Here is a 24,198-nt window from a genome sequence, read left to right as displayed (position 1 = left end):
CACCCACATTTTATTATTTAAACATATTTGGGTGTACTATCCCATTATGGATGAATCACATAAGGTCATTATTTTTGTTTTACTTTTATTTTGATGTATTCATATCATAGGGGAATTCAGAGATTGGTTTCAAATCCGCTCTTTCAGTTTGAGTAGAACAAAAAAAACTGGGGGCTAGAATTCTGGTCATTGTATTTTGGTGAACTTAACACCTCCTCTGTAAGTGTTTAACCGCTGATTGAGGAGGTGATTGCAGACTCTAGCAGCGGAACACAGATAGTGCCTGTGGTCGCCTCAGTCCTGTCAATGCTGTATTCATTCTGTCTCAGAGGAGCAAGATGGTGGCAGTACAAAAGGATTACTGGTACTTCTTGGTACTCATGATGGTGCTCTGTTTTCTGAAAGGTAATATAGTTTTTTAGCAAACTTTTGGCTGTAGTTAAATGGTTTGTTATCAGCAATTGTTTGTGCATTGGTAATTTATATCTATATTTAAAGACGCGTAAGCATGAATGCTGTTCTCTTGCATTATAAACAGTGTTCCTGTTTACGTACGAGTTGAATTTACTGTTTATTGATGATGAATATAAATTGTAAAAAAAGTTTATCATAGCTTATTATTGAAGGAAACGTTTGCTGTAACTGATTTTGCGTAGTTTAAAAAGGCGGATATGTGGTTACATTGAAATTAACTTTCACTTGTACTTGTGATTGTTGGTTACATTGTATTTTGTACCCTTATAAAACTAAACGAACAATAACACATTTAATACACTTAAATCTTAAGATGTTCTGCTGCAACTTCACCAAACAACTGGAGACCGAGAAGTGAAACCCGGCAACACTTTTGTTGGATAATTAGGAGAACATTGTATTTTGGCACATATGCCTTTTATTGAGGTATTTAATAAATATAAATATATATATATATAATTTAAAAAATAATATATATATATATATATATATATATATATATATATATATATATATATATACCGGTATATATAATTTAAAAAATAATTCTATAACCAACAATATATAATTATTTTTAGCCTGGAAAATGTATATACATATATTAATAATATATTATTAATTTATAATACATATACAGTATATATATAGAAAACAGATTGGTAATTTTAAATTTATACAAATCTGAAAAAAGTAATTTTAATTGATGTAATATTTATATAATAATATTAAGTGTCTTTATACGGTCACCTTTGAAATGAAATGTGTCCTTGTAAATAGAATGTTACAGAACATTCTATTGAACTTTTTCAAATCTTAAAAAAGTCACTTTCAACAAAAATATTAACACCACTGTGTTCAACACTGATAATAATAAGAATTGTTTCTTGAGTAGCAAATCTGCATATAAGGCCTCGTTTACACTGTCATAGAACACATCCGATTTGTGTCGCATATTATGAGCAAAAAATCGGAATTGGGTCACATTTCATTGACAGTGTAAACAGGATATGCAACTAAAGTTTTTTCTTTAAATATGCGTTGTATATGTGAGTGTCTCAGCTTTAAAACTTTGGACCCTGCATTACCTAACATTTCTAATGAAACTTTTCTTTATGAAAACTTAAACATAACATGACAAAATTTGCACAATGTAAATGATGTATAGATTAATTATTTTCCCTAATTTTCTTTTTCTCTACCTTTTTTATTAATTAACTAACCAATTAGTTTTGAAATCTAGCATAACAAAAACAATGTGAAATTATGTATCTTTTAGATGGTTTTGCATTCCAAATTCACAATAGCTTTATTGGCATTGGTGTAAGTACTATATTACTACTTAATATTCCCCCTTTTGTTTCTTTTTTTTTTAAATCTGTGTCTGATTTCCCACACTTCCACAATTGTCTTCTAGGTTCTGTTCAGATGAAAGCCCCAGAATCAACAGTCATACTGCAGGAGGGAATGATATTGGACTGCCTGTGCCCGTGGACTGGCCAGCTCACTATGGTCTCTTGGACTAAAAAGTCTCTTTCAAAACCTGTAGCTATTTATCATCCTCAGTTTGGCACCAACTTCGAATCATCTTTTGACGGTAGAGTGAAGTTTCTGAAAACCACCCAGATGGATGGCAGCATTTCCATAAGTAACGTCACAGAGGATGACATCGGCCAGTATCATTGCTCTCTGCAGACGTATCCTCAGGGTTCATGGACAAAAGACACATTTGTTGAAAAAACAGGTGATTGAAACTAATTCACTTCTGCCATCTTAAGCATTACAGATGAACACATATGAGCTAATTAGTGGTCAACCAATATATACCGCCAAGGCCGATTATTTTTCTTTTCTTTTTTTAATTATGGGATGACAAATTTTTTCTGTTTGGCCGATAAGTGTCAGAAAATGCTTTTATTTTAACAGTGCCATGAACGCAGCACCCATTAACGCCTTCATTAGTTTTGTTTAACAGTTCTGTCTAGAAAATTTGGCATGAGAAGCAAGTTGCGATAGTCTTTTCTTTCCTATTGTAATGTATTTCTGAGTGAAACGGCTACTCAAACAAGAAAAATGCAGGGTGGGATTTGATTTTGTCCATCAGGAACTTGTTGGATTGCTTGGTTTGCTATTACTGTGATGTCATGTGATTGACAGGTTGCCCCGCCCTCGTGCTAGCAAACGCATCATCAGAGAAGAGATGTCTTTGCTTGAGAGAGGGGAAGTTGTTTTGATTAAAGATTACGAGGGCACATGAATTAAATAATTATGTTCACAGATAAATCATTTATAGTAAATACTGCAATATTCAATAAAAAAACCTGAAATTGTTCATTTTGATTTCATGGTAAATTTATAGAAATCGAATGGTATATTATTAAGGATATTATTATTCTATTATCAGTAATTAAAAAACAAACGCTAAAACACTTTCTCACATACATGTTGGCTATATAATATAACAAGTCTTTGAATATGTAATAAACATTAAATTCCACGAACCGCAATCTTCGGTGAATCCAAATAGGATTACAGGATTAGGACGTTCTGTAAAACATAAATCTGTTTATTTTACAGATTTAATTTTTTATCACTTTTTTTGTGTATAGATATATTTTCCGATTTCTAATTTGGTAATATGTTAAATAAATGTAGATAAATTTTTCTTGCAGCAATTGTTATCCATGTATTAGTTACTGTCTTTAAATGAAGTAGCTTGATATCATATATAGCCAATCGGCTTTATATCGGCCACCCTGCTCTCTAAGATATCGGCAACGGCCATAAAAAAATCCATATTGGTCGAGCACTAAATTCAATAGGTATAACCCTGAATTCTGATACTAAAATATACAGTGTGAATTACTTATTAGATTAACAATTTCAAGTGTTATTGACCTTATCCGCAGAGAAACATTCAATATTCCACCTCAATATTTCAATGGCATCGCTGTCGAAGAGTATGCACTGTAGCTGGTTTAGTGGATTTACTTGGTGTAGAGTTAATGAAAGTTATGAGCATTGTAATGTTTGAAGAGGATGTCAAAAGTCAGTAAACCGGGAAGATTTAAAAAGGAGCGGTTCATTCATAAATCCATAAAATCTTAACTTCATACGGTGGAAATACAAACCGGAAGACAGAACACAACAAGCGCAGTGCCGAAAAGGGGCGGGGCTACATAAGGTCTATTGATCCCCAATAAAATTTCTCCTACTTTTTTTTTCTAGCAATCACCACCACCATCTCTATTCAACCATACACTAAATTGGTGGTGGCAGAGAACGACAACCTGACCATTAAATGTGACCATGTCCACAACGGTGAGGTTTTACAAGTAAGCATAGAGAAACTAAACACTGAGGAGGGCAGTAGCAATATTATAGCAACGTGTCAGATGCTGAGTGAAGGAGTGGAGCTGAATGAGTTCGACAGTAGAGGACAAGTGAACTGCAGTGATGCTATGGAGGTCAGTCTACACCTCACCAACATCATTAAAGAAGACGGAGGATTCTATCGCTGCAACTTCAGCACAGACGCCGGTGTGCTGTCCACCACAGTCCTGCTGACCACTCTTCCTGCTCAAGGTAGGACAAGGATGGGGCTGCTTTAAAATCTGTCTTTCCTTTCCGCACATTTTTGTCCACAATGCTTCCTTTTGAGAGAATGACCAGTACCAGTCAAAGGTCATTCATGTGTCCTGTCCAAACTTTTGAATGGTAGTGTTTGTAAGTAAAAACCCTATCATGCAATCATTTTTTGTTAAAAAAGGATAAACGGATCTCAAGCATTTTGACTGAAAGCCCCCCATTGTCCACTAAAATAATAATAAAACAAAATAATTATAGTTAAAATGTTTGGCGCTGAATTGAAATAAGATATATCTTAATAGTTAGCTTAGTTGTAGCTTATTTTAAAGCTTGTTTTGTTGTTTGTAACATTTAACTTGTCTTGAGGCCCCCTAGTGGGCCCCGGCCCTTTGTTTGAGAACCACTGCCATACTAAAATGAATTTTTGAATGAATTTGAATTCGTCATTGACATTGACATCGTCATTGAATTTGAAAAATATGAATTTTTACAGACAAAAATAGTTTAAACCCTTAAACGCATACCTCAGGTATTTTAACAACCTGGGATGTCATTCATTACCCTACCCCTCATTCATTTTTTAAAGTTAGACATCAAAATTCGTAGTATTCCCTAAATCTATTGATTATAAACATAATTGCCTCAGACATTAAACAAAATAACTAGCCTGGTTAAAACCAGACCCTTCTCAGTCGTAACTGAGTTAGGGTCTGGGGAAGGTTCATTCACAGCTCATTTCCAAAGGGGCGTCACCAACGGACGTCGCTCAAATGCCTCTGTAAGCAATTGGATAGACTTTAAAGTGCCATGAAACACCCCTCTTTCAGCTCAAGTCTAGCTCACAATCTTTTTGAAAAATGCAGCTTAAATGGGCGTGATGGCTGTGAGAAGAAGGGAGGGAGTGGGTGTGTTACGGCAGGGGAGAGGGGGAACTGTCATCAGCTGGCAGTGTTGCCAGATGTACGATAATTATCGTATTTGTACAATAATTTTGACCTCTGTACAATGTACGATCAATAATGAACAATAATTTCAGAGTTTTCAGTCGTTCGTCCAAACACACATCCTACCGCTTCTCTCTCTGACCCTGATTCATTTTGCAGGCTCGCACTGCCTGCACGCAAGCACGTACACACACACACACACACAGGCACCACACGGTGTCGCCCGGCCCGCACGTCAACACTACACATTCACAAGTCTCCCGCATTAAGCATACAATTGATATATTATCGAAATATCTAAAATGTTCATAACGACCGCTTATTTAACGAAAGGCAAGTGAAATGACCAGGGTTACATTTTAGACACACACATAGCCTACCTCTGAAGGGATAGAAAAGTCCTCAGGACTTGGTACCGCATTACTCGCAAGATGTAACTTGCATTGGTCATCGACAAGGCCAAAGTCCACCATTCTCCAGTTCTCAAAGCTCTCTCGGGTAAAATTTTTGCGGCACACGTATTAGTTGTGTCCGTGGTTGATGGCCAACCAACCGCCCGGAGCCAGAGTCTAGCCCTGGCAGCGTCTCGGGGAAATATATTCAACCCACTTTTACTTTTGCACCGAACATTTTGCGTCCCCTGATTGTCTCTCTCCTTTACTACGCGAGATCACAGTTTGACATGTCTGTGGAAAGATCCACGTGGTGTCATGAATAATTAAGAGACAGTGTCTCATAATAATTATGAGAGACCGATGAGTCATCAACGCACTACACTGTGCTCTGCCACGTCACAGCCTGCGATGAAGATTTTAAACCCGGATGACGAAAATAGCGGGGAAAAACTAAAATTTAACGATTTTCACCCTACTATTAAAACTAACAGATGCTAACATTGTCCTCAATGGTGTTCAACACACATACCTCTGTTAAAATCTCAGAAAATATGGTTTAGGGTTTCATGACCCTTTAAAACCAATCAGATCGATCGTCATCTTGTAAAGCCCGCCTCAACATTTGTGATTGGTGCCTCGATTTGGAAAGATTGGAAATGAACTTCAATGGGCTCTTCGCCAGACTAACTTGCAGAGCAAATCTAAATTTGCCGATATGACTGAGATTGTGAATATGAGCCAGATGCTGAATGTACTGGGAAGTGAGCTCTAACGATGACTGTGATGATGGTAAAAAGCATCTGCTCAAATTGAACTCTTCCAAGTTCCAAAAGGTAACGAAACATGCTTTATTTTATTCCTTTGTCATTGTTATTAAAATATCAGGAGAGTTTTGTACTCTTCCAAGTTCCAAAAGGTAACGAAACATGCTTTATTTTATTCCTTTGTCATTGTTATTAAAATATCAGGAGAGTTTTGTACTATTACAGCAGTTAGAGAGCCATCTGTGTTAGATATAGATCCGGGTCGCTAAAGTCCAGAATGTGTAATAATGATTGGCGAAACATTCATGCATGTAAGGGTTAGCACAAAATATGAAACAGACTGTCCTGAACCAAATTCTAATAATCCGTTGAGTTTTTGTGAATTACATTTTATTCACAACATTTTTGACCAAATGATTGAAAATCCCATAGGAAATGCATATCATTTTGACCCCCTATGCGAAGACTTAAGGTACGTACGGTCATTAGCAAAATTTCTGTAAATGTCTCCGGCACCTGATTTGGTAGCACCACACTGCACGTGTAATATTACACGTGTTGTGTCTTGGAAATACACATTTAGTTTGAGTTGACAGTAGCAGTAGCTTGAGTTGAGACGTACGCAGAGAAATCAGCAATTTTAACCAGTGTAACGTTCCGTGTTATTGTGTCGCCTGTCAATGATGTCATATCCCCGCTACCCTCAGTTAACCATGAAAACACCACAGATGGTTTAATATATTATTTATTTTATTAGACATGCGAGCAACTGTTTGGATACCTTTATCAACAGAAAACTAATCATTGTTAAATAGCTCAACACGGTTTACCATGAGTAACATGTTTGTACCATGCTGCCTCAGAGACAACACTATTTTGACAAGTGGCTAACATAACAATATCAGAAAGATCTTTATTTGTAGTAACAGTAATACAGCATTTTCTCCACCATACAATATTTTAAAAGTAATTGCATGACATTTAGCAACACAAGGCGTCCAGCTTTTATTAATATGATATTCTAATATTGATCTAGCACTGCAATGAGCAATAGTGTCTCAAACCAGTTATTGACCGAACGGACAACTATAACCTTCAAAACACTTAAATGTAGGTTTACGAGCACTACAATCTCCGAACAAACAACACACATCAGTTTAACACAGTTACTTTTTTTGTCCATTCTTCTTTGAATTTTCGGCTTTCAGTGTCTTCGGTGTATGAGAATAATCCATCACATCTATTGGCCTAATTCATTTGAAGATGACATGAAATAGGCCTATGTGCGCATACACGGTGCTGGTTCATGTTTGGAGCACTAGAGTATATGAAATATGTCCATAAAAGCTTGAAACACGCTAGCTTCAGTCCGGATATGAACTGTGTTAAACTTATCACGGCGTTCCGCGCAGTAACATCTCTCTTGCGCGCTTCGCGTGTTCTTGCATATTAAATATTGTGTTAGTCGTATTGGTATTCAAATTTAAGCTTTAACGGCATCGTGGGGAAAATGCCAACAACACTTTTGTGTTGCAGTAGGCCTACTGAGGAAACAAACACTTCACATGTGTCCTAACTTGAACAGAAAGTGTGAACGAACAGCGCTAAAACAGTATTTTGTGACTTTTGAATTGATATAGCATAATACAGCGCAGTGATTGGATTAAAAAGTTAATTCTCATAAATAAATGCAGAGAAATGCTCTGAAACTGATGATGTGGATTCGTATTCTCCAGCCGAAGCAGCCAATCACCACTTCGAATTAACGCATAGGCATATCTCACTTTTCGTGACGTTGGTTCAACTTTGCTTTTTTCAAAACAGAACGAAATGGCTGCAAAAAAAACACTTTTCCCATAATGAGTGCTATTGTTGTTTTCATTGACGTGCAACCTGTACATATCAGTTAACATCTCAAAAATGTGTTTTAGGATTCAGTGACCCTTTAAATTTGTGTCTCATTTCAGATTTTAAGGGTCTTCATCATATGCTGTATGTGTATATTGGAGGAGGGCTGGTTGGTGTCGCTCTTCTGATGATTTTATTAGTGACGTGGCTGAATAGGTATGTCATCTTACTTTATTAATCATAAAGATGTTTTTTTTTCACTTCAGGTTCAATCCACCTCGCGATGATTTGCTTTAGCAAGTGGTAAACACAGCCAAAAGCATAATTTCTTATTTTTTATACGGAAGTAATTAGAGGTAACATAACTAAATAGGAAGTATGAACAATTAATTTCTGGTGTAATAGCGCAGACTTGTGTTCTGTGCATGCCATGTTGTGACTGAATTAAGACTGAAGGTTGAAGAACAATGCATTTCCCATAGCTTTCATTAGGTATGAAGATATAAGCGTCTGGTTTGTGAAATAATTGGCTGTGAAATCCCGTCCCCTCTCCGCCTTCACCATATGTCCAGCACACTTGCTGCCAGCCTCACAAAGTTTTATACTGAGTGTGCAGTTTATTTTGCAGTGAAGCGAGCTTATCTCCATACGGCAGTGTTTGCTTTGCTGCTCCTTAGATATTAAAGGCCACTTAATCATTTTATTGTCATCTAGAGTAAACCGTCACTCAATTTCTAAACTGGTTTTCACAGGATGAAAAGGAAAAGAGAGGACTACAGAATCAAACTGCACCCTGCCAAAAGACAGGTAAATATGTCAATCAGTTTTGCTCCGCACAGCTGACCACGTGTTGTTGCTGCGTTTAAAATCATCATTTTTGAACTTTTGATTTTGGAGTGAAATATGATCGATGAGATTCCATGGAGAAATGTCCACGATCATATTTCACTCCAAAATCAAAAGTTCAAAAATGATGATTTTATGCCTTTATTTTCATCACAACGAATCACATTACTCCAAATTTGTAGTGATTAAAAACCCTCTTTTTATTACTATGCTAAGGCAGTAATGAATCATCGTGCCCATTAGTCAACAAATTAAATTGAATACAACAAATACTACCATGAAATGTAAATACTTATTTTATATATATACACACACACACATATACTGTGTGTATATATATATATATATATATATATATATATATATTATGAATCTTTGCTTAGCTGCCGCATTCCCCTTAACTAATGCAACCCTTAACACAGATGTTTTGCAGTAGTACTAATGCTTCTTTTATTCCTAACTCAAACTGAATGTTTTCTTTCTGTGGCAGCGTAACCCATATGATCATGGCTGTGTCTATGACAGGATGAAAAAGGGGACCAAAAGTGGCGCGAGAGATAAAGAAATATATGTTAACTTTCAGATGGTGAGGGCTCATCAAAAACAAAAGAGATGAGATACCACCACTCAGAGTTCAAACTGATAAATTGGCGCCTACGTGGAAGAATTAGCTTTGGCTGAAGAGCAGAAACTATAAAACACAAACCTAACATCAGTGCCAAGAAATGCTTTTGCACCTGAATATTAATGGAAGGATCAGAGGGGAAATTCCTAATAATGCAGAAGATTAATGGAGCCGTGCGTATAATTTGTCATTTGATGAACCACTACTGCCATAATCATCATCATCATCATCGTCATCTTCATCAGTGCATTAACCATTCAAGCCTGGCCCAGAACCCACATTTCATGGCATTTCATTGCGTAATGGTGCTGAATGTTTGCTGCTCATGTGCACATTGTGGAAAAATGTCCTCTCTGCTCCTCGTGAAGTCTGTTTGACAGGCAATCTGCTTAAGAAGCTTTCTAGACTATATCAAAGCTAGATATAAGCCAAGCACGGTCACTCTGAACAGACAGCAGAGCATCTAATTATCAAATGATTGGATCTCAGAGAGCTTTTGAGTGGATGAATCTTCTCAGAATCACATCCGTGTATCGTGTTTCAGTTTGAGCCTGAATGCTTTCTCTCTGCAGAATTGGACGTACCAGCCTCACGAATGAAAACGAGGATACGAAGGCTTCATTACTCATAGGTCGAACTGACAATGCTCAGCTTACAGGCGGAATATGATTTGCATTGTGAGGGATAATGACTTTAAATGATTCGGATCGTGCATGAGTTAAGATTTGGTGTTTGAGCACAGAGCACTTAACATGTGCAGGAATAAAATGAATCACATTTTGATGCTTCTATTCTATCCTTGATCTCACAAATCAATCTGTATTTGATTAAGAATCAAAAATTAGGCTTGGTTAGACTCTGAAAAGACATGGGATTTAGCTTCATGAGACTGTATTATGCCTGAATGATGGTACTCTTTAAGACTTATATAAAGATATTAACATTTAATGTAGACTTTTTGCTTTTCTTATTTTTTATGTGCTCATTTAAATATCAAGTATGAAGGGAAATATCACATCTACATTTCTAAAGTTTGGGGTTAGTAAGATTTCTTTTATTTTAATTAATTATTTTAGTGAGCAAGGAGACAGTAAATATTGCCATTTCAAATAAACGCTGTTCTTTAGAACTTTCTGTTAATCAAAAAAATCACTTTTTCAAACTTTAAATGTTTCTTGAGCACAAAAATCAAAATATTAGATGATTTCTGACGCATATATACTGTATTCAGGGGTTTCTGTAAAGTCCATTTTATTTTACTCAGTAAACATTGACACATCCACACAGGACAAAATCTACTTAATGCCTTAAAATAAAACATGTATTAAAAACAACATACAGTTACAAATAAGCATACACACACAAACTAAAACTGGTGTAAATGCTATAACACAACCAGAAAGACATCTTACAAGAAATGATTTCTGGAAAATCCCAAAGGGAAATTCCCAAGCAATGGAATATCATGGTATTAAACAACACAGTGTTTGACCAAATATCCCTAAGAAACCTCCTTAAAAAAGTATATCCCCCTTTTAAGGACATTTTAAATGATCTACAATGCATACTGTAAGAAAACAGAGGTTTAATTCACATTCAAGTGCTACTAAACACTGCCTAGAATGAATTCTGAGTATCAGCAAATAATTACGTGTGGAAAAAGGGGGGAAAAATTACAATTCATAATGTGCTTTAAAACATTTAGTTCCACATCATGACATATGTTATTATTCTGGTCAAATCAGGTTTTTCTACCACAATGAGACAAAAGATCAACAGACATTTAAAGGTATTTTATGGTCAAGTAGTAAAGTAAATTGATTGTCTCACTGAATGCATTATTTTTTCTGTGCACACTTCTATCATCCTATCTATACAATACCATTTAAAAAAAAAAACAAAGACATTCAGAAGAGTTAAGCATTTTCCTGTGCGGGAGAGAACAGATATTTTGTTCTGCTTTTAGACAAATGCAGTGTCAACAGATAAACGTAATTGGGTTATACACATGTTGGATGGTTGGAGGGATGCTAATTGAATCAGCGTTCCAGCCAGAGTCTCAGTCTAGCAGAGTCTGAAGGCACTTCTTCTGCAGTGTGAGAGGCTTCAGATGAAACCTCCCATCCAGTGTGTAGACACTTTTCACAAATTAATTTAATAGAAAATAAGTTTTGTTTTTTTTGGGGACATTGAACAGAATAGTTCATCCAAAAATGCAAATGATCATTTTTCACCCTCGTGTCATTCCAAACCTGTACGACTCGTCGTCTTAATCGCTGTGACCAGATAATTGACTCCAGATTAATCATTCAGACCGCGTTTTTCAATTAAAGGGACGGTCACACGACATTTCTATTCAGAATCATGCGAATGCTGGAGTCCGGAAACGCTAGTTTCACATTACGTTGCGTTTGTGGCTACGTCTAAATTTATCCGGATACGTTTGAAAACAGTGGTTTTTAATAAATAAAAAAAATAATAATAAAAAAAGCTCTCCGTCCACTCGTTATAGTGTTATCCAAAAGTTTCTCATCCACTCTGAAACGTCGGAAATCGCTAAATTTACCTTACTACACATAGGCCTAAGTAAAACTCAGAGATGATATAGACCAAACAGACAAAAGTTGTGTCCCAAATTACGCACTACAGGCCTACACTATGTACTCAACCGTGTAGTATATGAATGTTTAAGGTTATTTTGCCATTCAACATGAGAGTCTGTGGCAGTTGAGTGCATGAAATGTTCAACATTCCGCACTTCGTTTTTTCGGTTGATTACCCGGTTGCATCACCCGAGTAGCCTATACTTGCACTATTTATACTACAAAACGTCATATAATAGTGCTTAAGCACACAAATTCGGGCACATACATTTATATAATATAATAAAGTTCTCATGCTATTCTTCAGGCAGGATCATTTTATTCAGCAAAATATCTCACCATTCACTAATTGTCAAGTTTGCACTCACTCATTACATGTTTGGTCTAAAACGCAACTGCTCTCATGTTTTGCCACAGGACAGCAATCTCGAGTACATTTTCCATCATCTTTGCATGACTGTGATATGAAAAGTGTACAAAGTAACATATTTTAGCAACAGTGTGTAAGTGAATAGCACATTACAGGCACAATATCAGTATACATATCTATCGGTTTAATGAGTCATGACTAAACATGCGTCAGCGTTTTCAGATGCCTCCGTTTTCACAGTTCACACTACAATGTGAAAATGGTGTTTTCAAATTTATCTACTTGGGAAAGCGTTTTCAAAAAGCTGTTTTTACAGGACAAAAATACCATCTCAGTGTGGAAAAGAAAAAGATGTGTTTTCGAACGAAAATGATTCATTGGTATTAGTGTGGACAAGGCCTAAGTGAACTCTGACATGGAAATTCATTGATCCACTCTTAGCTGAATTAAAAGAACGCAAACTTTGAATCTGCAGTACAGCATTGTTGTAGTACATTGGAGTAAGATTGCATATTTGATGTTGAATTATGTACTTTAAAAAGAGGCCACAGAGTGTGACGTCATATTGCGATAATTGCAGTGTCCTTGGAAATTTGCTTAAAGTCTAGTGTGACTGGCTTAACTGATTCATTGAAAAGATCTGATTCAATACAATGATTTGCTCATGATTAAGATGTGATTGGAATCTGATCTGAACTGAATTGACAGTCCACAATGTGTATCGAAACTGTTCAGATATGATTTGTGTGTCCCATGGCACATTTTCATTTTCCAGAATATCTGCACTGGTTTATTGGTTATGTTGCGTTGCGTTGGTCCGCATACGGCAAAAATAGCATGGAGGGGTTTGCAGTGTTGCATTGCAATATTCTTTAGAATATGATTATACATTTTCAATACATAGTATGATATGTGTTTACGTGGCGTGAGAAAGTAAAAAAATGCTACAATCAGATCGGTAAGACTGAAACCGATTTCCAGAAATGAGACTTGAATAGGATTTCAAACCACATTTGAATGTAGCTCAAAATGGATTTGTAAATATCGGATTTCATGTTGTTGTTTTTTTTTGTTTTTTGGGGGTTTTTTTGCCGTTCACACTTGTTAAATATGATCAGATTTGGACTGACCGTCTAAACTAGTCTTTTGATTCCTTTTTGAAGCTTTTCCAGATTTCATGGAAATGAGCAACCAGCAGTCTTTGAAATGTTTGTTTTTGTTTCTTCTGTGGAACACAAAAGAAGATGTCACATAGGGAAAGTGAATAAACAGTGACAGAATATCCATTTTTGGGTGAACTATCCCTTTAAAAGTAAAATCCCTTTTTTCCACTTTTCCCCAAAACACCACACAGCATGCATCTACAGACATCATGGCATAATGAAACCCAAAGAAAACGACAAAAGTGCAAAACAAGCTCTAATTTAAAAGTGCATGGTGCTAAACACAAACATGTTCCTTGTTTGACAGAAGCTAAGTGGGTGTCCCATTACAAAGACAGACAAAAATGCAAGAAACTAGGGATGTAAGCGCAACAGCGCTTTAATATTTACAGTATATCTGAAAAATAAACTACACAAGGAAAATAAAGTTTATGGTACAACTTTTTGGCATTTGTTGTTGTTGTTTTTTCTTCAACGTACAAAAAGAGGCTCCTAGAGTTATTCGTATACACCCTGTTCTACAAATAATTATTAAGTCATACATATATATATAGAGGGAGAGAGAGAGAGAGAAAGTTCATACTGTTCATGTGTCTATGAGCTTCCTAAAGCTTTGGAATGTCCGGGAGTCTTGGCTTTCGTCTAGCCATGACAGTGCACGTCAACGGAGCGGCGAGGCGCTGCAGTTCCTATCGTGGCCACTAGAGGCCGCTGTTGCTTGATCCTTGTTCTGCTCCTGCTCCTGCTCAGTCTGCTCGGAAAGGAAGCTTTGAAACGTCTGAGCCCGTGGAATGAGTGTCATAGTCAAACTCGAACCTTGAAAGAGCAAGAGAGATCATTACGCATGTTATTGACACGGCACTGATTCGAAAATGCATTCGAGTGAAGGTAATAAGAACTGTACAGCAAAACGCATTCCTGCGCATTGATTAACTTGCGCTTTTTGAACGCAGCATTGATCTTCTTTGTGCATTAATAACACTGTTCCTTAAACTAGCAGGGAAAAGAGATTTTGGCAACTCTCCACGTACCAGTGTTTGGCACGCTCGCGGGAGAGGTAGATGGCTTAACTAAATTTTCTAGAGGTGATTGTGTGATCAATTATGGATGAGGAGGAGTAGAATACCCAGGGTGAGACGAGGATACCTGCTCTCCAAGTATGCGAATCACACAAAACTTGTTTCTTAACAACAGCGAGCACATATATATATATATAGAGAGAGAGAGAGAGAGAGAGCACTGACTCAAACAAATACAGTCTCACACCGAGCGCACGACACAATCCTTATTTAGAAACCGAGGAACGTACAGGTATTGCATGGAAGACTGACACTTCGTAACTTAATCTTACAGGTGGGTGGAGGGTGTTTTGGTAAAGATATTTCTTCAGGTTTATAGAAATCAAATGCATTTTTGAGCTAAACAGGAGTGCTGAATCCTGCTCCAGTTCTGTGTCCTAATTCGCATAGGCTACTATCCGTTCTAAATAATAATCAGTGCGTCCCAAATTAAAGAGAATAGTATGCCTACTATTTCCACTGGATTCGTATGCTTCACCCCACAACATTTAGCAAAAAGACCAACAGTCAGACTCCGGACACGAGAATGTAATCTTGTTTGGTGAGGACTGTGAGGGAGAATCCACAGTTGGCATAAAATGAAAATTCACCTAATCTATTTTATAAATGCAGGTTATCATATTGTGAACAATTCAGGTTATCTTATTGTGAACAATTCATCCATGTATATAAATATAATTTTGTTTTTTTTGTACATGCAATGTTTAATCAAAATGTTATACTGCTAAAAAGCCAGATTTCTCCAATCTTTTCTCTGCTTAACCCTGTAAAGCTGATATATTATGTTTTTATGGTTCGTATGATATGGAGCTCAAAATCAAGGACAAAACCCCCTCAGGCCCAAACTGAGCCAAAAAGATGCAATTTGGTGCAGATGTTATATTTGACCAAACCCAAACATCTCCAAAAACTCTCTTATACTTTATGATCAAAGCTCTGTAATTTTTCACATTTTAAAAAATATTTTTAAATTCAGAACAAAAAGACCTATGAAAGCGTGGCATAAGTTTTATTTGAACATACACATGTATGAAGACAGTTTACGTTTTATACTATTGCTAGAATTTTTTGTGTGTGTAACGGATACGGACTGACGACAAAGTGTTTGTTAATGTGGTGATTTTCAACGGATATTGTGTTAATTTATGTGATGATATGCAGATATCTGAGTGAAACGCATTGATTTTATTTATATTATACTTCATTTTATTATCCTTGATCTTACTTGTCAGCTTTCCTTAGCAAATTAAAACATCACTAACATGACTCGAGATTCTATGACTAACATCTGATCAATAGAGAGAATAGAGTTTTGACTAATTATGAAAAATAGAATCTTTAAAGATGAAAGTGAAATAGATGCTTTATTTATTTATACTCCTGTTAAAAAGTAAGTTTTTTTAAAAGTTATTATTTTATTCAGCAAGGACGCATTAAATTAATAAAAATTGAAAGTAAAGGCATTTATAATGTTACAAAGAAATCTATAACAAATAAATGATGTTCTTTTGAACTTCTATTCATCACAAAATCCTGAAGAAAAATAAATTCTACAAAAATAATAAGCAGCACAACTGTTCTCAACATTGATAATAATAAGAAATGTTTCTTGAGCAGCAAATCAGCATATCTGAATGATTCCTGAAGGATCATGTGACACTGAAGACTGATGCATAAATTCAGTTTTGCATCACAGGAATAAAATACAATTTTAAACTATATTAAAATAGAAAACCGTTAGTTAAATTGTGATATAAACTGTAAAAATATTTCACAATATTACTGTACTTTTGATCAAATAAATGTAGTCTTGGTGAGCATACGAGATTTAAGGGAACATTAAAAAAAAATCTTACTGACCCAAAATTAGTATTAATTCATATTTCTAATTTATTACCAAAACAGAACCCTAGACAGTGAGTTTTATTTTAGTTTTTATTTTCATATTTTCTGGATTCATTTTAAATTTAGTTAAATGTTCAGTCACTTTATCGTATGTTTGTGATATTTTTATTAGCTTATTTTATTTTTTATAAATAAGTATGTATAGGTTTTATTCATTTTAATTTCAGTTGTAGTCATTTTAGTACATCAAGTTACACTAAATAAAAAGAAGGAAACCTTGCCTTGGCAACTAACTGCAATAAAATAAGTTAAAAGTTCAGTTAACGTTCGATTTATTTTAAGCTGCAAAAATGTTTGTTTTTTTATCGTTTTGGTTTTAGTCCACTATAATCACCCTGGCTCTAAAGCATGACATCATGTCCCATTGTCCATATTTGTTGCATGATCTGCCATATTTCCTCATGCTTAAAGCCTGAAGTGTCTGCATCTTCATGTGTGAACTAGGTGCAGTTTAGCTCCAACCCTCCTCATCTGAACACTAGGCAGGTGTGAACCCTACAGAAGGGTTGAATCTAACCTCTGCATGGAGGGATCCTGTAGCAGAAATGAACACTCTCGCTCTGGTACATGATTTACAGCACAGAGGGTGTCCTCTCATCCAGATGTCACACTTTTGATGTAAGCGGATTTGCGGGAGCCATATGAACCCAAGGGCAGTTGGAGCGCCGCTTGTCCTGCATGCTTGGTAAACATGCAGTGCCTCTGCGGCCCCTGCGACCTGCCCAACACACACCATCCACATGCGTGTTTCCATCACCTTAGGAAATTGCATTCAGGGTTCTGAGCCACAGATGATCTGAGCTGCCAGTGAGCTCTACAGGATGAGGAAATGAAGCAACGGCCAGATAAACAGACTTAGATGATAAAACACACACACACCAAACCTCAATATTTGCAATGTCTAGAGTCTACAAGCTGTATCACTTTCTTATAACAAAGGCAATACAGTGTACCTGAACAACCGGGAAATATATATCTTGATCAAATACTGAGTCAAACCATAATGAAAAAATCAGACTATGTGACTGTAGTCTGCAGTATGAATCCATTATTCATTTCAACAGACAGAAATACAGCAATATGACATGCAAAAATGTTATTTACATGAGCACATTTTTTTTTGAACTCCATGACAATTTTTTTTATAGATTATATATGTATATATTTAATAATTATTGTGTAATTAATTAATTAATTAAACAAATGTCTTAGTATTTTATTTGTCTTTATGTGAACATTTGTTCATTTTATATTGTTTTTTACCAACATTTTCAAAAGATAGGATTTTTTTTAATGAAACATTTTCCCTCCTAACATGTAGCTATATTAGTAAAAACAGTTATTCAAAGAGACATTATTGTTATTATTAACCGAATATAAACTATTTAAAATGTTATTTTGTATTTGAAATAAAAATGAAATGATTTATTTTATTTCAGCTTTATTTCAAATACAAAAAACAATTTAATAATAAAAAGATTAAACCTTTTTCTTTCTTTCTTTTTTTTAATGAAAAAAATCCCAGTGCAGATTTTCAGTAAATGGCAATACATTTTCACTAGCTATTAGCTAACATTTATATTAGTAAAAATGGTTATTCAAAGTGACAGTTTTGTTATCGTTAACTAAAACTTTTCAAAAGTTTTTTGTTAAAATGAACTTTAAGAATTATTTATTTTATTTCAGCTTCATTTCAAATACATTAAGTTGTAGTTAAACTACAGTAATTAAACAGAAATCTTAAAATTTTTATCTTGGCAACTACCTGAAATTAAGTTGATCATTGAAGAATAAAATTAGGAAAATTGAAATAAAAATAAAGCTAAATAGAAATTCTTAAAAAATCTAAATGAATCAAACGGCACATAAATTAAATGACTAAAAGCAAAACTAAAATTAAAATGTTAAACTTTTTTAAACATCAAAAACTAAACGAGAAGGAAATGAGACAATCTCCTCTTATATTTATGTTATTAAAAGAGTAACATGCACATAAAACGTGTAGTGATTTTTTTTCAAACACTGACATGGTGTTACATTTATTCTAGCTAATAACATCAACAGAAGCGCTGCTGTGTTTGACTCCCAGATTTTGACTGCAAACAGCCAATTGGCCAACGCCATCAGATCCCACCGCAGGGGCTCGAACTAACAAAGACTGCAGAAGAAAACAAAGTGACAACCTCTCCATACTCCTTCCTAAGTTCCTATGAAATGACAAAAGCCAAACATGCCTTTCGTACCTCACTTGAAACAAGCCAGCCTTTAGAAAAAAGCAATTATACTGCAGATCTGTTGCTCAAATTTCTGGCCCTGTTTCAGTTTGGTACGACAGAAAAAAAAAGGAGGAGGAATTATCGTTCGAGATGGTAAACACGCATATTTGTTGTGTGCAAGACAGCTCCTGCAGTGCCAGGGCTCCGGGTTAGACCACAGCTGTCACACACACACACACACACACACTCGCGCAAGAAGCTGCAATACTCTGATCTAACCTGGTGGGCAAAGACGATTTGTCATTGGCTTGACATTAAAGCAAGAAGGCCACACCAGTCTGAGAATAAAGAGCAGAAACTAGAGTTGTCTTGTCCTGTTGTATTCATTGTGCAAATGTAATTATTTGAATAATTAAAACATGTTGTAATCCTTCACATTCAAATATAGTTTTATTGTTCTGTCAGACTGACAGAGTATGAAAGCTTGTTTCCGCCATGGAATAAAACGTAATTGCGGTAATTGGTAATAGCGAATCATAATTCCATATTGTTTTTCTTTCAGAATTGTGAGTTTATATCCGCAATTCATACTTTGTAACTAGTTATTGCAAGTTTGTATCATACAATTGTGAGAAATGGTTAGAATTGCTAGATATAAACTTGCAATTGGTAGAAACAAGAAATATGTTGCGACTTTTTTCTTGCAATTCGTAAATCTTGCGAAAGTTTTATATCTCACAATTCTGACTTTATTTTGCGCAATTCCAACTTTATAACTCGCAATTCTGACCTTTTTTTTCATAGAATTGTGAGAGAAATTTGGAACTGCAAGGAAAAAAACGCAGAATTGTAAGATATACACTTCAGAATTGTGAGATTAGGCCTTAGTCCAATTAGGGCATGTAAGTAGTGCTTTAGAAAAAAAAACATTACTGGTGTGAATCTTGAGTCAAAAAAAAAATGCCACCGATATATATTTTAAGATATGTCAGTGCAAGTTGCTTTCAATTAAAACAGCTCAAACATGCATTTTAGTCCAGGACTAGCTTAAGCCTTGTCTGTAAAAACTCCCAATTGCAAGAAAAAAGTCAGAATTGTATAAAAATGACATTTGCATTTAATCATTTAGTAGATGCTTTTATCCAAAAGCGACTTTCAACTGAGGACAGCAATAGAAGCAATTAAACTAACAATGACAACAGTATGCAAGTGCTGTGACCAATCCCAGTTTAGTGTAATGCAGTATAAGGAATTTTTTTTTTTGACCAAACGAGACTTCAACGCGACTATAGAACGTGAGCACAGTAGACAAACAATGTTTCCTAGTATACTACAACTGCTCTAATCAAATTAGAAAAAGATAAAAACTTTTTATTTTATTTAAAAAAATCCCAGTGCAGATTTTCAGTAAATGGCAATACATTTTCACTAGCTATTAGCTAACATTTATATTAGTAAAACTGGTTATTCAAAGTGACAGTTTTGTTATCGTTAACTAAAACCTTTCAAATGTTTTTTTGAAAAATTATTTATTTTATTTCAGCTTCATTTCAAATACATTTTTACTTTTAAGTTGTAGTTAAACTACAGTTATTAAACAGAAATCTTAAAAATTTGAAATTTTATCTTGGCAACTACCTGAAATTAAGTTGATCATTGAAGAATAAAATTAGGAAAATTGAAATAAAAATAAAGCTAAATAGAAATCTAGAAATAAAAAATAGAATTGTTAGTTTAAAACACAGTTACTGTCACCTACTGTTGCTTCTTCTTGACGCAATTGCCTTTTTTATTGTTTATTCTGTAGCAGAAACAAGCTTCCATGGACAGAAAGATGTAGCTGTGAAAAAAGGGGAAAGCAGTTCCACTGCTGCACATACAGCATGACATCTCACTGCCACTTGCTTCATGGGTATGTTGCATCAGCTTAGTGTAGTTGTGGGATAAATGGGCACTTAAGTTGCAACCAATACACCACAAACAAATAGCAATGTGTGCATTGCACTGTTTAACTTAGTTACAGCATTTGGACAACCTCACATGTAAACCTGATATTTATGGAAACCTCTGACCAGTAGTAATGGTTGCCGATTGCTTCTTTTAAATGACTTTGATCCTTCAAACTCTGAACATAATGTGAATAATGAGATGTTTGTGGCTCTAAAGCAAACTAATCTAAATGGAATAATCCGCTGTCTGTTAAGATGTAACCGATCTTAACAGCTCGTCTGTAATCCAAAACATCCACACCTGGTTCACCCGGTTCCCCAACTTTTTCCAATGTAAATCTGTGATGAAAAAATAGACCATGTGAGCCAGAAGGTGAAACCGACTTTACTTCAGTGTTGTGACGTATTTCCAAGTGAAACGGTACATTGAGTAGAGAGCGGGGTTTTACTTAAGCGCACCTCCTATCCATCCCTCGCTCATTGTAGACTGACGGTTGAGAGTGCCAGAACAGGAATGACTTTTCAGATTTTGATTTAAGATTACCAGGACAAATTTTTTTCTGTGTAGGTCTTTTTGGACAGATTTCAGGCTGCCTTGCTTGTTTTCACAATCCCTTACGCAAACCTCGCTCCAGTCCAAGACGATATCAATTTGCTTCAGCTAAGTGTATATTAGTCTGCATCAGGTCAATAACTAGTTGGCATTACTGATCGTCCTGAGTAGCGTATCAAATTAATGAAAGTATAAACCCTTTAGTTTAAATGTGCCTATGCGAATGTAGCTCTGTGCTGGCAATAAATACTACATTAAGGTCATTTTAAATAGCATTCTATGCATGTGTCATTGTACTTAAAGCCTGTCAGTCAACATGAGAGCAGGCAGAATAACAGGTTGTCAGGCAGAATAACGCATCCTCTCCCAAAAGTGTTCAACATGTGTTCAGCGATTAGAAAATAAAGCTTGCAAAATGTTTAGTCCAAGAATCCGCCGAAGATACATTCACTGTCAGGAGCCGCTACTGGGTACATATATATATATATATATATATATATATATATATATATATATATATATATATATATATATATATATATATATATATATATATATATATGAATGAATGAATTAAATCAATTTGACTGGGAAAAACATTTTTCCACTATGTATTTCTATGCATTAGTAAACTCCCATTCTCCTGCTCTGAAAGTTAATTTACATCAAGCGCAATCTGCTGCTAACATATAACCTGCCATCACCAGACAACCACTCTCCGCAAGGTGATTACAAACCTAAAGGCCAAAGTAAATGAGCCAAACTAATGAAGGCAGAGGAAAAGGTTTTAAGCAAAAGCCTCCATTTTCAAAAGTCTATAATGGGGAAGATGACAAATAACAGGTCCATGAATCTTTCCCCCGACTTGATGTTATATTTTTATGTTTATATCTTCTAGATGATATACATATTTTAGATGCAATTCATTTGTTTACTCTGTTTATTTAAATAACCATGTGGTGCAACAAATGCGTTGTTAAAAGTACAAATATTCAGTTTCATCTCTCAACTAATAATGTAAAATAAAAATGATAAAATAGTTCTAGTTGGAGTATAGCATGCCACCAATTTGTCATAATTTAATGTCAGCTACCAGTTATGTATACTCATTGGCTTTATGCATTGTTTACATGAAATAACAATTTATGGCTAATACAGGTACGGCCATTATCAGAAAATAATAAGTAATCCTAGTTCACAAGAGCAGCTGTAGCTGTTGTACATTAGAGCAACAGCACAATGCTTCTGCAAAAGTACGCCTACTCAATATTTTGCTGAAGGAAAGATTCAACACACACACACACACACACACACACAGTAGCACAATCTTTGACAGGGAACAGACGAGGCCCAATCAGTAGAAAAGCAAGTTTCAGCTGGTCAAAGGGACACACATGGGACTGATCAGGCTTATCAAACCACTCCAGAGCGTCCCCAAGACCAGAGCACAGCGTGTGAGCATGTTTATATAATAAGAAAAGCTCTCTCCGTTCTACTCTTGTCTGAATCTTCCAGAAAAGCCTCTTTATATCATCACTGCTAGGTTAGAGGTGCTGGGAACGTTCTGTCTGGCAGGGAGGCGCACAGATTGGGTCTGTTGTGTATTGATTTCAGATTAGCGAGATGGTGAGGAATGCGAAGATGGGCATTTTTGAGTGTGTATATGGACTGGACTCGCTCAGCTCAAATCCAGACAACCATGTGCTTAGTGCAGGTGTCCTGGAGAATGTGTGTGTGTGTCTGTGTCTGTCTGTCTGTCTGTGTTTGTGTGTGTGTGTGTGTGTGTGTGTGTGTGTGTGTTTGTTTTTGTGATTTGTGAGGACACAAATGTGTATAATGACATGGGTATTACACTGGTATTACAACTTGAACGTGAAATATGAGGACATTTCATGAGTCCTCATATTTCAAATGGATTTAAAAACATACTAAGCAGTGTTTTATTAAAAATGTAAAAATGCAGAATGTCTCGAGTGATGGGTAGGTTTAGGGATAGGGGCAGTGTAACGGGATAGAATATACAGTTTGTCCAGTATAAAAACCATTACGCCTATGGAATGTCCTCACAAATCACAAAAACAAAGCTGTGTGTGTGTGTGTGTGTGTGTGTGTGTGTGTGTGTGTGTGTGTGTGTGTGTGTGTGTGTGTGTGTGTGTGTGTGTGTGTGTGTGTGTGTGTGTGTGTGTGTGTGTGTGTGTGTGTGTGTGTGTGTGTGTGTGTGTGTGTGTGTTTTCCAGGTAAGGGATATAATGTAAAGTTTGTATAGTAGAAAAATCACGTCTTCACAAAAAACCCAATGTGTGTGAGACTGTGTGCGTGTCAGGAAATGTTTCATATGAATGTGTGTGCATTTGCTCTCTGCTAACAGTTCATTGTAACTGTAATTATGGTATACTACAGTATATAATTATGATACATGGGGAGCTTTCTATAGTGGTGTAATTTAAAGCTACACAATAGCATAGTATGTATAAAGTTGACAGTAGCCATTGACGTCCATAGTAGGGGAGAAAATGGAAGTAAATGGCTACCGTCAACTGTCTGGTTATCAACATTCATATTAAATATCTTCTTTCATGTTCAACAGAAGTAAGAAGCTCATACAGGTTGAGTGATAGTAAATTATGACAGAATTTTCATTTTTGGGAAACTATCCCAAAAACTATCCCTTTAATGTGCCGCTTTAGGGCCTTTAGCGGGAGAGAGAAGCAATGCGCAAGGCTTGAATGAAGCATGTTTGGCTCTAGATACAAATATTAGAGGATATACGTGGTGCTGAAAGGTCCCAGACTACTTGTGGTGTAAACCGCTCCATTGTTTTGAGACACTGCTCACATTTAACTGTAGAAAAGGTAAAATGGTGTTGATGTTGTCATTAT

General features: G+C 35.7%; 2 protein-coding genes across 3 annotated transcripts in view; one reads left to right on the top strand and one right to left on the bottom strand.

Moving 5' to 3' along the window:
• Nucleotides 1-51: 51 nt before the first annotated feature.
• Nucleotides 52-10,429, top strand: cd226 (CD226 molecule). The gene is made up of 6 exons (XM_077244487.1): nt 52-405; nt 1,889-2,215; nt 3,700-4,056; nt 8,130-8,226; nt 8,763-8,817; nt 9,347-10,429. Exons 1-6 carry the CDS (start codon nt 339-341, stop codon nt 9,470-9,472), a joined length of 1,029 nt encoding a protein of 342 aa, XP_077100602.1. The 5' UTR covers nt 52-338; the 3' UTR covers nt 9,473-10,429.
• A 286-nt stretch (nt 10,430-10,715) lies between these two features.
• dok6 (docking protein 6) overlaps nt 10,716-24,198 on the bottom strand; it is a 107,079-nt gene continuing 93,596 nt past the window's right edge. The window contains exon 8 of one of the 2 annotated variants that reach the window (XM_077244488.1): nt 10,716-14,433. In XM_077244488.1, coding sequence (XP_077100603.1) covers nt 14,279-14,433 — 155 coding nt within the window. In that variant the 3' untranslated portion in view covers nt 10,716-14,278. Of the gene's footprint in view, nt 14,434-17,344; nt 17,416-24,198 lie in introns of those variants that run through there. The other variant, XM_077244489.1, reaches the window with a different exon arrangement.

Source organism: Siphateles boraxobius, unplaced genomic scaffold (assembly GCF_051911475.1).
Source record: "Siphateles boraxobius isolate OS27281-9 unplaced genomic scaffold, OSU_SipBor_1 26, whole genome shotgun sequence".
NCBI classification, from domain to species: Eukaryota; Metazoa; Chordata; class Actinopteri; order Cypriniformes; family Leuciscidae; genus Siphateles; species Siphateles boraxobius.
The sequence above is the reverse complement of the archived record's forward strand: the minus strand, read 5'-3'. Positions and strand labels throughout refer to the sequence as shown.